This window comes from Nerophis lumbriciformis, linkage group LG23 (genome assembly GCF_033978685.3).
Source record: "Nerophis lumbriciformis linkage group LG23, RoL_Nlum_v2.1, whole genome shotgun sequence".
Classification (NCBI taxonomy): Eukaryota; Metazoa; Chordata; class Actinopteri; order Syngnathiformes; family Syngnathidae; genus Nerophis; species Nerophis lumbriciformis.
In genome coordinates this window covers 39,288,685-39,303,555 of record NC_084570.2, presented here as the reverse complement: position 1 = coordinate 39,303,555, position 14,871 = coordinate 39,288,685, and the positions used below count along the sequence as shown (strand labels likewise).

Genomic DNA, 14,871 nt, shown 5'->3' with positions numbered 1-14,871 from the left:
GGAACTTGGCACACAAGTGCTACCACTGTGAAGAAGGACTTGGAATTCTTACATGCTATAGAGACTATAGTGGGTGCAAGTACAAGCTATCCAAGTAGTATGTGTTTGCATGACTTGAACTTACACACTTACTGTGGCATGGCATGAAGCATGAACTATGGTAAACAGGAATATCATGGGTATCAGTAGTATGGATGGATAGATAGATAATGTCACTAGGACGAACAACAGAAACAGACCGGCTTAAATAGCATTGACATGATCAGTGAAAACAGGTGCGTGACTCAAAACGTGAAACAGGTGCGTGACATGACAGGTGAAAACTAATGGGTTGCTATGGTGACAAAACATACAAAAGTGCACAAAGAGTCCAAAAACAAAACCGAACATGACTAAAACAAAACATGATCACACAGACACGACAGTTACTAATGAAAGGCTAATTGAACACGACAGCTCGGATAGTGTTGTTAGTTTTCAACACCTTTTGGCGTCATTTGATGACTTTGCGGGAGTGAGAGAACACATCCTGGTTATCATAATGAATAACATTTATTTTACTAACACAACTTTTGCGTTTACATCTGATAATAGATGACTTACCTCGCCTTCGGACGTCCCTCAATCGGATGCTTTCTCGATAGGTGCTGCAGCATGGAACTTGTGCTATTGTGGTATGCGAGCTCCACTTTGCAATGTTTGCATTCGGACACGTTTCCAGTGAGGGTTGGACTCCGCCAGGGCTGCCCTTTGTCACCGATTCTGTTCATAACCTTTATGGACAGAATTTCTAGGCGCAGTCAGGGCGTTGAGGGTATCTGGTTTGGTGGCTGCAGGATTAGGTCTCTGCTTTTTGCAGATGATGTGGTCCTGATGGCTTCATCTGGCCAAGATCTTCAGCTCTCACTGGATCGGTTCGCAGCCGAGTGTGAAGCGACTGGGATGAGAATCAGCACCTCCAAATCCGAGTCCATGGTTCTCGCCCGGAAAAGGGTGGAGTGCCATCTCCGGGTTGGGGAGGAGATCTTGCCCCAAGTGGAGGAGTTCAAGTACCTCGGAGTCTTGTTCACGAGTGAGGGAAGAGTGGATCGTGAGATCGACAGGCGGATCGGTGCGGCATCTTCAGTAATGCGGACGCTGTATCGATCCGTTGTGGTGAAGAAGGAGCTGAGCCAGAAGGCAAAGCTCTCGATTTACCGGTCGATCTACGTTCCCATCCTCACCTATGGTCATGAGCTTTGGGTCATGACCGAAAGGACAAGATCACGGGTACAAGCGGCCGAAATGAGTTTCCTCCGCCGGGTGGCGGGGCTCTCCCTTAGAGATAGGGTGAGAAGCTCTGCCATCCGGGGGGAGCTCAAAGTAAAGCCGCTGCTCCTCCATATCGAGAGGAGCCAGATGAGGTGGTTCGGGCATCTGGTCAGGATGCCACCCGAACGCCTCCCTCGGGAGGTGTTTTGGGCACGTCCGACCGGTAGGAGGCCACGGGGAAGACCCAGGACACGTTGGGAAGACTATGTCTCCCGGCTGGCCTGGGAACGCCTCGGGATCCACCGGGAGGAGCTGGACGAAGTGGCTGGGGAGAGGGAAGTCTGGGCTTCCCTGCTTAGGCTGCTGCCCCCGCGACCCGACCTCGGATAAGCGGAAGAAGATGGATGGATGGATGGATGCGTTTTCCTTCCATTTTAGTGTTCCCACACCTTAGACAACTTTTGTCGTTTCTTAATTCCCTCGTTTTGCTCTACGTTGTGGCTCTTGTCCACTGCTTTCTGCGGCGTTCACATCAAGTGTCTCCAGCGGATCCTTGGGCTAACATGGAAGTCCTGAGTAGAACTGGTACCAAGGGCATGGAGGCCACCTTTCTCCAGTACCACCTGCCATGGGCCGGCCACACCAGATGATAGACAACTGCTGTATGGTCAACTACATCATGGCAAGAGATCTGTAGGAGGCCAAAAGCGGAGATACAAGGACCAACTGAGGATAACACTCAGCCTCAGATCGCCCTCTCTGGAGGCAACTCTGCCATGCAGGCTTTCACCGTTTTGAAGAGGAAAGAAGGAAGAGAAATGCCAGAGGAGGAAGATGGGCCCTGCAGCCAAGACCACAACTTCATATGCCCCCATTGCAATAGATCATGTGACTGTCCTGTTGTCACCTCAAAACTCACCAATAGAAGAAGTAGAAGTCATGTATGCATGTGTGTGTGTGTGTGTGTGTGTGTGTGTGTGTGCGTGTGTGTGTGCGTGTAAATGTGTAGGGGTGTGTGTGTGTGTGTGTGTGTGTGTGTGTGTGTGTGTGTGTGTGTGTGTTTGTAAGTATGTAAGTATACAGTATATGTATGTAAGGATGTATGTAAGGATGTATGTAAGGATGTATGTAAGAATGGATGTATGTAAGGATGGATGTGTAAAACTCACAGAATATGAATAAAGGATTAGGACGCATGGCAAAGTCTGGCAGATAAAACCACTTGATGACGTTGGAACTGAGAGGATGGAGTGAAGTCCTCCATGGGTAATCTGCAAGGAAGTGGAGGAAATCATCTCTCCTTCTCCTTGTTTGTGTGACATTTTATTTTGGAGAGAGCGTGTGATGTTATTGAAATAATATTTAAGTTGAACAATAATGTGGAGTGCATGAGAAAGTGCAAAGAAGAGGTGTGATATTGAAATGCTGAGCTGGAGCACTTACCAACACAGAGGGCAGGAGGGATGCCGATGCACAGCAGGTACTGCAGCACCATCAGGCCCGCCGTGAAGCAGCAGTACTTAGGCCACACCTCCCCGATGGCCTTCCTGCGGCGCCGTGACACCACCGCCATCAGAGCGCAGGAGTGCAGCAAGGCGTAGAAGTCCATCCTCTGGCCGATCACGTTGACTGCCACGATCAAGCTGACCTGAAAGAAACACCCAAGGTCTTTCCGAGAGGACACTGAGCAGGAAGTAGAAGAGTCCAAAGACCTGCAGTCACCTCCAGTCCAAACTTGTAGAAGAAGAAGTTGATGAAGTACTTGATGCAGGGCCGCACGCCGAGGTCCATGTGCTGCCTGCCGACGCCCTGGAAGATGATGCTGAAGGGCGGGGCCTTCAGGTTGTTATGGAGACGGAAGTAGATCTGGTGGCGATGGATGGTGGCCTCAAACACCAGCAGAGCCAGCACCAGCAGATGGTTCTACAAATACATGTACTATTGTACTAGAGGGTACTACCACAGTACTACTAAGGCAGTACTGACCCTCAGGCAGGGAAGGATCCTCCCCTCACACTTGACCAGAGCTCCACACCACAAGACAGGATCCACAGAATCCATGTAGAGGATGGACCTCTTCAGGAGCTCCACCATGTTCTTCCTCAGCTCCACATCCACGCTGGAGGAGTTGGAGGCCAGCAGACTCTGGACACCACACGTTTGGAGGTGACACATGACACATGACACATGATACGTGTCACATGTCAAGCGTCATGTGACACGTGTCACGTGACACATGACACGTGTCACATGACACATGTCACGTGTAACATGACACATGTCACATGATACATGTCACATGATACATGTCAGATGACACATGACACCCATGACACATGACACATGAGTATGACACATGACACATGTCATATGACACATAACGCCCATGACACATGACACATGAGTATGACACATGACACGTGACACATGTCACATGACGTATGACACATGTCATATGACACATGAAGCCCATGACACATGTTTATGACACGCGACACTTGTCACATGACTCATGTCACATGAGTGTACTACGTGTCTGATACATGAGTATGATACGTGTCTGATACATGAGTATGACACATGAGTACGATACTACATATCTGATATATGACACATGAGTATGATTTTACATGTCTGATACATGTCACATGAGTGTGATAGTACATGTCTGATACATGACACATGAGTATGATACTACATGTCTGATACATAACACATGAGTATGATACTACATGTCTGACACATGACACATGAGTATGATGGTACATGTCTGATACATGACACATGAGTATGATACTACATGTCTGATACATGACACATAAGTATGATATTACATATCTGCAGTGTTGGGACTAACGCGTCACAAAGTAACGCGTTACTGTAACGCCGTTAGTTTCGGCGATAACTAGTAATCTAACGCGTTATTTTTTTATATTCAGTAACTCAGTTACCGTTACTACATGATGCGTTACTGCGTTATTTTACGTTACTTTTTATGTAGTATAAAGTGTGTTTTATCGGAGCGCTGCGTTCTGATTCTTCTTGTGTCACAAGCCGGAGAAGAGAGAGAGACATGCGCTCTGTGTGGGTGTGTCTGAGTGTGAGTGTGGGGAGCGGGGGGGGGGTCTGATCATGGCGGAGCCAGAAGTCGAGTTTGCTAACATGGAGATATTTTCACTACTTTTCTTTTGTCGAGCACAAAGAAAATAACATTTTAGTTAAATGTAAATTGTGCTTTGGATCAAAGATGCCATCTACTGCCCAAAACAGCAATTCAAATCTGCTGAAACAAGCTACATAGCAACATGCTTCCACGAAGCTAGTAAAGAGAGACAGAGACTCTGATGCCACTTCAGCACTGAAGGTACACACACTCTGTCAATCAATGTTCCCTCTAATTGTTCATGTGTGAGCAAACGCAAAAACTCCCTGAGCATTGAGTGGAGTCCATGTGAGCAACTTTAGACGTGCACACTGTGGCTACACCAGCAGCACACATGTCCCAAACCTCACTAAATAACAACTTACATCTCCATCCATCCATCCATTTCCTACCGCTTGTCCCTTTCGGGGTCGCTTGAGCCTATCTCAGCTGCATTCGGGCGGAAGGCAGGGTACACCCTGGACAAGTCCCCACCTCATCACAGGGCCAACACAGATAGACAGACAACATTCTCTTATTATTATAATCAAATGACAGCAGTCATTTCCATTTCTAATATAAGTGTTTAGGCCCACTTATAATGACAATAACAAAAAATATTGTTTTTCATGAACTGTGTACTTGTATTGTTTGTCTGGGTGGAGGTCCTGCTTTGGAAATAAATTGTACCCCTTTCAGACATTGCATTTAGTTCCCATTAAAACATTCACATGTTGCACAATGAGATGTAAGCAGGGGATCATTTGTACATTCCTGCAACTTCCTGTTTGTAAAAAATATATTTTTATTAGTATTTATTTAATATACTAACAGCATTTAATGATTAATATTTATAAATTAAGATTCCTAATAAATGACACTAGAATAAGCACACATTTGATTGGTAAATCATAGTGTAACGACCTGGAATGACACTTTATGTGTGGTGTTGGAGTTGTCCGACTTTTTGTGTGGCTGTAAACGCATCACTGGCTAAGTGCCATATGTGCAAGTGTTGGCGCACGTGAGAGAGCGAGCGGCTGCTGTTGATATAACAAAGTTGCTTTTGGTCTGGTTTGTACTGCAGAAAATGACCAGTTTTGCTAGATATCATTTTTTTTACTAATGTTTTGGTGATGTGTTTATGGCCGACAGTAAAGAGTTTTGCTCAGTAAAGTGATGGATGGAATTCATGTCCTCAAAGCGTCTCGACAGACGTTACAATATTTGAACAATGATGACGAAAACGGTTTTCTCTGTCGTGTCCGTGTCGTGTCGAAAATTGTTATGCGCTTATTTTTTTTATTTGATTTTGTGCATGGCATAGATTTGCCGTGCGCAGAGGACGCTTGAGCAGTGCGCAATTGCACATGCGCGCTCCTGAGAGGGAACGTTGCTGTCAATTCTCTTATATACTCTTTCATTCTAGACTTCTAGAGTGTTTGATTATCACATCACTCTAAATGTATAGACTATAAAGTTCACAAACATAAAGAGGGATCCTAGTGGGCCAGGCCAATCTTTCCTTATCTCTAAACTAAAACTGGGGAAATGTGTAGTGTTCTGGGTTTCAGACATGATTTTGTATAAGAATTACTTGAGGAAGAAAATGCCTGGTTAGACTTTGTGTATGTAGTGTGTGCCTTTCTTGGTTTACACCTATGCTGTTATTATGCTGTTTGTTACTTATGTATGTTATGTTGCAGCTATTTAAAATAGTTTTGTCAATTTGTTCTGGCCAGAAACAAATTGGCCTTTGTAACATATCTTTGTCTTTGTGTGTTGTATGTAGACCACATGGCTTAGCAGAGTTGAGTGATGCAAATGCATGTCAAGTTGATCAACAGATTGTATTATTCTCCACTACAATAACAGTACTGAAATGAAGGCTAAAAGGGCATTAATTGGAGCTTTAAAAAAAAAAGAGAAAAAAGAAGTAACTAAATAGTTACTTTTCACAGTAACGCATTACTTTTTGGTGTAAGTAACTGAGTTAGTAACTGAGTTACTTTTGAAATGAAGTAACTAGTAACTGTAACTAGTTACTGCTTTTCAGTAACTAACCCAACACTGCATATCTGATACATGACACATGAGTATGATACTACATGTCTGATACATGACACATGAGTATGCTACTACATACCTGCTACATGACACATGAGTATGATACTACATGACACATGAGTATGATACTACATGTCCGATACATGATACATGGGTATGATATTACATGTCTGATACATGAGTATGATACTACATGTCTGATACATGATACATGGGTATGATATTACATGTCTGACACATGATACATGAGTATGTTACTACATATCTGACACATGAGTATGATACTACATGCCTGACACATGATACATGAGTATGATACTACATATCTGATACATGAGACATTGAGTATGAACTACATGTCTGATACATGACACATGAGTATGATACATGTCTGACACATGAGTATAATGAGTATGATACTACATGTCTGACACATGAGTATGATACTACATGTCTGATACATGATACATGGGTATGATACTAGGTGTCTGACACATGAGCACGATACTACATGTCTGACACATGACACATTGGTATGATACTACATGTCTGATACATGATACATGGGTATGATACTACATGTCTGACACATGAGTATGATACTACATGTCTGACACATGACACATGATACATGGGTATGATACTACATGTCTGACACATGACACATGGGTATGATACTACATGTCTGATACATGATACATGGGTATGATACTACATGTCTGACACATGACACATGATACATGGGTATGATACTACATGTCTGATACATGATACATGGGTATGATACTAGACTTACAGAGGTGCAGTTGGAGGAGTACTCCACAGGCTTGATGAGCTTCAGCTGGTAGAACATCTTGCACACCACCATGACGCAGGCCCACACGGCCGACACGCTGGATGCCGTGGGTCGTAACCGTGGGAACGGGATAGCGAACACCCACAGAACCAGGAAGAGCGAGTTCATGAGAGAAACCTGTGGAGAACCAGAGTCAGTCCCAGGGAAGAGAACCCTGAGAGTCCACGTCCCACCTCTCTCAGTGACACCCAGATGATGCCGGAGGACACTATCTTGAAGCCGTGGAGCTCCATTACTCTCCAGCTGAGCTCCTGGAGCCTCTGGAGGCCGAGCAGAGCCTGGATGAGCAAGACTCCAGCCCGGTCCACAATCAGGAGCCACTTGTCTTCACCTCCGCTGCTCAAAGGTTCTGAAAACAAGACCAAGGACAGTCATGATGGTGACCAACAACAGCCCAGCAGGGGGCTCTACCTTCTTCCTTCTCCTCATCTCCAATCTCTGAGGTGGTCTGCAGGTCCAGCATGTCCAGAGTCTCCTGACTTCTTGCACCGCTCATGCTCTCCTTCACCAGTCTGAAACCAGGAGGAACAATCCCGTGTTTAATTACGCCACATCACACCAGATGACACAACATTACACCAGATGACGCAACATCACACCAGATTACCCCAGATGATGCAACATCAAATGAGATGACGCAACATCAAGAGATGATGCGACACCACGTGGGACTTCAGCCAAGAGCACATAGTTTGATGTGACATTGTGGTAAATATTATGAAATATGATCATTCTTACCTTTTTTGGAACTTGTCAATGTTTTCTTTGATGCTGCAAAGGTGAAAGAATACATTTTACTGCAGGACCTGTAATCCACTATGTAGTGAGAGTAGTAGTAGATGTAATCCAGTATGTAGTGAGAGTAGTAGTAGATGTAATCCACTATGTAGTGAGAGTAGTAGTAGATGTAATCCAGTATGTAGTGAGAGTAGTAGTAGATGTAATCCAGTATGTAGTGAGAGTAGTTGTAGATGTAATCCAGTATTAAGCGACTTTGGGTACTTAGAAAAGCGCTATATAAATCCCAGTTATTATTAGTATGTAGTGAGAGTAGAAGTAGATGTAATCCAGTAAGTAGTGAGAGTAGTAGAAATGACTTACATGTCAGATATCAGCTGGACACAACTTCTCAGGTCCTCTTCTCTATGTTGGACAAAAGGAATCAAAACAACAGTAACTAGCCAAAAAGTATACAGTATTTATAGTTACATCAATAAGAAGTAGAAAAGTACACAGTATTTATATTTACACTGGTAAAGTAAGTATACAGTATTTATATTATTAACTTGAAGAAAAGTACACAGTATGTATTCTAGTAACTAGTAGAAAAGTATAGAGTATTTATATTTACAACATTAACTAGTAAAGCAAGTATACAGTATTTATATTAGTAACTTGTAGAAATGTACACTGTATTTATTCTAATAACTAGTAGAAAAGTATAGAGTATTTATATTTACAACAGTAATTAGTAAAATAAGTACACAGTATTCAAATTTGTAACTAGTAGAAAAGTACACAGTATTTATATTAATAACTAGTAGAAAAGTAAACAGTATTTATATGAGTAACTAGTAGAAGAGTACACAGTATTTATATTAGTAAGTAGTAATAAAGTACACAGTATTTCTATAAGTAACTAGTAATAAAGTAAACAGTATTTATATTAGTAAGTAGTAATAAAGTACACAGTATTTATATTAGTAACTAGTAATAAAGTACACAGTATTTATATTACTAAGTAGTAATGAAGTACACAGTATTTATATTAGTAAGTAGTAATAAAGTACACAGTATTTCTATTAGTAACTAGTAATAAAGTAAATAGTATTTATATTAGTAAGTAGTAATAAAGTACACAGTATTTATATTAGTAAGTAGTAATGAAGTACACAGTATTTATATTAGTAACTAGTACAAAAGTACACAGTATTCATATTAATAAGTAGTAATAACGTACACAGTATTTATATTAGTAAATAGTAATAAAGTACACAGTATTTAAACGAGTAACTAGTAGAAATGTACACAGTTTTTATATTAGTAAGTAGTAATAACGTACACAGTATTTATATTAGTAAGTAGTAATAAAGTACACGGTATTGATGAGTAACTACTAGTAATAAAGTACACAGCATTAATATGAGTAACTAGTAATAAAGTACACAGTATTTATATTAGTAAGTAGTAATAAAGTACACAGTATTTACATTAGTAAGTAGTAATAAAATAAACAGTATTTATACGAGTAACTAGTAGAAAAGTACACAGTATTTATATTAGTAAGTAGTAATGAAGTACACAGTATTTATATTAGTAAGTAGTAATAAAGTACACAGTATTTATATTAGTAACTACTAATAAAGTACACAGTATTTATATTAGTAAGTAGTAATAAAGTACACAGTATTTTTATTAGTAACTAGTAATAAAGTACACAGTATTTATATTAGTAAGTAGTAATGAAGTACAGTGTTTATATTAGTAAGTAGTAATAAAGTACACAGTATTTACATTAGTAAGTAGTAATAAAGTACACAGTATTTATATTAGTAAGTACTAATAAAGTACACAGTATTTATACGAGTAACTAGTAGAAAAGTACTCAGTATTTATATTAGTAAGTACTAATAAAGTACACAGTATTCATATTAGTAAGTAGTAATGAAGGGCACAGTATATATATGAGTAACTAGTAAAAAAAAAGTACACAGTGGTAATAAAGTACACAGTATTTGTATTAGTAAGTAGTAATAACGTACACACTACTTATATTAGTAAGTAGTTATAAAGTACACAGTATTGATCAGTAACTACTAGTAATAAAGTACACAGCATTAATATGAGTAACTAGTAATAAAGTACACAGTATTTATATTAGTAAGTAGTAATAAAGTACACAGTATTTACATTAGTAAGTAGTAATAAAAGACACAGTATTTATACGAGTAACTAGTAGAAAAGTACACAGTATTTATATTAGTAAGTAGTAATGAAGTACACAGTATTTATATTAGTAAGTAGTAATAAAGTACACAGTATTTACATTAGTAACTACTAATAAAGTACACAGTATTTATATTAGTAAGTAGTAATAAAGTACACAGTATTTTTATTAGTAACTAGTAATAAAGTACACAGTATTTATATTAGTAAGTAGTAATGAAGTACACAGTGTTTATATTAGTAAGTAGTAATAAAGTACACAGTATTTACATTAGTAAGTAGTAATAAAGTACACAGTATTTATATTAGTAAGTACTAATAAAGTACACAGTATTTATACGAGTAACTAGTAGAAAAGTACTCAGTATTTATATTAGTAAGTAGTAATGAAGGGCACAGTATTTATATGAGTAACTAGTAAAAAAAAGTACACAGTGGTAATAAAGTACACAGTATTTATATTAGTAAGTAGTAATAACGTACACAGTATTTATATTAGTAAGTAGTTATAAAGTACACAGTATTGATCAGTAACTACTAGTAATAAAGTACACAGCATTAATATGAGTAACTAGTAATAAAGTACACAGTATTTATATTAGTAAGTAGTAATAAAGTACACAGTATTTACATAAGTAAGTAGTAATAAAATACACAGTATTTATACGAGTAACTAGTAGAAAAGTACACAGTATTTATATTAGTAAGTAGTAATGAAGTACACAGTATTTATATTAGTAAGTAGTAATAAAGTACACAGTATTTATATTAGTAACTACTAATAAAGTACACAATATTTATATTAGTAAGTAGTAATAAAGTACACAGTATTTATATTAGTAACTAGTAATAAAGTACACAGTATTTATATTAGTAAGTAGTAATGAAGTACACAGTATTTATATTAGTAAGTAGTAATAAAGTACACAGTATTTACATTATTAAGTAGTAATAAAGTACACAGTAATTATATTAGTAAGTAGTAATAAAGTACACAGTAATTATATTAGTAAGTAGTAATAAAGTACACAGTATTTAAACGAGTAACTAGTAGGAAAGTACACAGTATTTATATTAGCAAGTACTAATAAAGTGCACTGTATTCATATTAGTAAGTAGTAATAAAGTGCACAGTATTTATAAGAGTAACTAGTAAAAAAAGTACACAGTGGTAATAAAGTACACAGTATTTATATTAGTAAGTAGTAATAAAGTACACAGTATTTATATTAGTAAGTAGTTATAAAGTACACAGTATTTATATTAGTAAGTAGTAATAAAGTACACAGTATTTATATTAGTGAGTAGTAATAAAGTACACAGTATTTATATTAGTAAGTAGTAGTAAAGTACACAGTATTTATATTAGTAAGTAGTAATAAAGTACACAGTATTTATATTAGTAAGTAGTAATAAAGTACACAGTATTTATATTAGTAAGTTGTAATAAAGTACACAGTATTTATATTAGTAACTAGTAATAAAGTACACAGTATTTATATTAGTAAGTAGTAATAAAGTACATAGTATTTATATTAGTAACTAGTAATAAAGTACACAGTACTCATATTAGTAAGTAGTAATAAAGTACACAGTATTTATATTAGTAAGTAGTAATAAAGTACACAGTATTTATACAAGTAACTAGTTGAAAAGTACACAGTATTTATATTAGTAAGTAGTTATAACGTACACAGTATTTATATTAATAAGTAGTAATAAAGTACACATTATTTATATGAGTAACTACCAGTAATAAAGTACACAGCATTAATATGAGTAACTAATAATAAAGTACACAGTACTCATATTAGTAAGTAGTAATAAAGTACACAGTATTTATATTAGTAAGTAGTAATAAAGTACACAGTATTTATACAAGTAACTAGTAGAAAAGTACACAGTATTTATATTAGTAAGTAGTAATAAAGTACACAGCATTAATATGAGTAACTAGTAATAAAGTACACAGTATTCATATTAGTAAGTAGTAATAAAGTACACAGTATTTATATTAGTAAGTAGTAATAAAGTACACTGTATTTATACGAGTAACTCGTAGAAAAGTATACAGCATTTATATTAGTAAGTAGTAATAACGTACACAGTATTTATATTAGTAAGTAATAATAAAGTACACAGTATTTATATTATTAAGTCGTAATAACGTACACAGTATTATATTAGTAAGTAGTATTAAAGTACACAGTATTTATACGAGTAACTAGTAGAAAAGTACACAGTATTTATATTATTAAGTAGTAATAACGTACACAGTATTTATATTAGTAAGTAGTAATAAAGTACACAGCATTAATTTGAGTAACTAGTAATAAAGTACACAGTATTTATATTAGTAAGTAGTAATAAAGTACACAGTATTCATATTAGTAAGTAGTAATAAAGTACACAGTATTTATATTAGTAAGTAGTAATGAAGTACACAGTATTTATACGAGTAACTAGTAGAAAAGTACACAGTATTTATATTAGTAAGTAGTAATGAAGTACACAGTATTTATACGAGTAACTAGTAGAAAAGTACACAGTATTTATATTAGTAAGTAGTAATAACGTACACAGTATTTATATTAGTAACCAGTAATAAAGTACACAGTAACCAGTAATAAAGTACACCGTAACTAGTAATTAAGTATTTATAAGTACTCTGTGTGGTCGACTAAAATAAAACAAAACAAAATTCATCCAGTGTCAAAAAATGTAGGACTGTGGCTGTAGACAACCGCCTGACCTCAATGTGTATATTTCTGTGGTCTGAATGTTGTACTTTCTAACAGAATATTTGTCTGACAGGAGTGATACCGTGAGCAGTAGTACAGCAAAGTATTGCAGTACTTGCAGGTTGAACAGCAGAAGTATTGCAGTACTTGCAGGTACAACTGCAGTAGTATTGCAGTACTTGCAGGTAGAACAGCAATAGTTGTCACCTGCTGGCGGCCCTGACAGGAACCATATCCAGGTTGCTGAGGAGCAGGAAGTCCAAGTTGAAGTAGTGCAGCTGCAGGATGCAGGCCAGCAGGAAGGCAGCAGGAAGTAGGATGCGTGTGAACAGTTCCACCGTGTCGTAGCGCTCCAGACCCAGATCCCGCAGGCTGATTCACAAGGGAGACGTTTAAAGGTGACACACATGGAGGGACACATTTAAAGGTGACACACGTGGAGGAACACATTTAAAGGTGACACACGTGGAGGGACACAATTAAAGGTGACACATGTGGGTGGGTGTGTCCGTGACACATTTAAAGGTGACACACGTGGGTGTGTGTCCATGACACATTTAAAGGTGACACAGATGGACGAACACATTTAAAGGTGACACATGTAGGGGGACACATTTAAAGGTGACACACCTGGGTGGGCGTCCGTGACACACGTGGAGGGACACGTTTAAAGGTGACACACATGGGTGTGTGTCCGTGACACATTTTAAAGGTGAAAACATGGAGGGACACATTTAAAGGTGACACACGTGGGTGTGTGTTTGAGACACATTTAAAGGTGACACACGTGGGTGTGCTTCTGTTACACATTTAAAGGTGACACACATGGAGCAACACATTTAAAGGTGACACGCGTAGGTGTGTGTCCGTGACACATTTAAAGGTGACACACGTGGAGGGAAACATTTAAAGGTGACACACATGGAGCAACACATTTAAAGGTGACACACGTTGGTGTGTGTCCGTGACACATTTAAAGGTGATACACGTGGAGGGACACACACGTGTTGAGACACTTGGGTGTGTGTCCGTGACACATTTAGAGGTGACACACGTGGAGGGACACATTTAAAGGTGAGACACTTGGGTGTGTGTCCGTGACACATTTAAAGGTGACACACGTGGAGGGACACATTTAGAGGTGACACACTTGGAGGGACACATTTAAAGGTGAGACACTTGGGTGTGTGTCCGTGACACATTTAAAGGTGACACACGTGGAGAGACACATTTAGAGGTGACACACCTGGAGGGACACATTTAAAGGTGAGACACTTGGGTGTGTGTCCGTGACACATTTAAAGGTGACACACGTGGAGGGACACATTTAAAGGTGACACACGTGGAGGGACACAGTTAAAGGTGAGACACTTTGGTGTGTGTCCGTGACACATTTAGAGGTGACACACGTGGAGGGACACATTTAGAGGTGACACACTTGGAGGGACACATTTAAAGGTAAGACACTTGGGTGTGTGTCCGTGACACATTTAAAGGTGACACACGTGGGTGTGTGTTTGAGACACATTTAAAGGTGACACACGTGGGTGTGCTTCTGTGACACATTTAAAGGTGACACACATGGAGCAACACATTTAAAGGTGACACGCGTGGGTGTGTGTCCGTGACACATTTAAAGGTGACACACGTGGAGGGACACATTTAAAAGTGACACACATGGAGCAACACATTTAAAGGTGACACACGTTGGTGTGTGTCCGTGTCACATTTAAAGGTGATACACGTGGAGGGACACACACGTGTTGAGACACTTGGGTGTGTGTCCGTGACACATTTAGAGGTGACACACGTGGAGGGACACATTTAGAGGTGACACACTTGGAGGGACACATTTAAAGGTGAGACAC

At 38.6% G+C, this 14,871-nt stretch overlaps 1 protein-coding gene across 1 annotated transcript in view; it reads right to left on the bottom strand.

Annotated features, from left to right (window-relative positions):
* The window catches only part of LOC133622628 (piezo-type mechanosensitive ion channel component 2), a 177,838-nt gene that overhangs the window by 79,688 nt on the left and 83,279 nt on the right, over nucleotides 1–14,871 (bottom strand). Inside the window, exons 18-27 of the mRNA XM_072915846.1 lie at nucleotides 13,211–13,375; nucleotides 8,418–8,459; nucleotides 8,055–8,087; nucleotides 7,728–7,828; nucleotides 7,490–7,665; nucleotides 7,257–7,433; nucleotides 3,238–3,396; nucleotides 2,974–3,174; nucleotides 2,695–2,899; nucleotides 2,421–2,522 (exon numbers count right to left, since the gene is read on the bottom strand). Of these exons, the coding sequence (XP_072771947.1) occupies nucleotides 2,421–2,522; nucleotides 2,695–2,899; nucleotides 2,974–3,174; nucleotides 3,238–3,396; nucleotides 7,257–7,433; nucleotides 7,490–7,665; nucleotides 7,728–7,828; nucleotides 8,055–8,087; nucleotides 8,418–8,459; nucleotides 13,211–13,375 (1,361 nt within the window). The remainder of the gene's footprint in view (nucleotides 1–2,420; nucleotides 2,523–2,694; nucleotides 2,900–2,973; nucleotides 3,175–3,237; nucleotides 3,397–7,256; nucleotides 7,434–7,489; nucleotides 7,666–7,727; nucleotides 7,829–8,054; nucleotides 8,088–8,417; nucleotides 8,460–13,210; nucleotides 13,376–14,871) is intronic.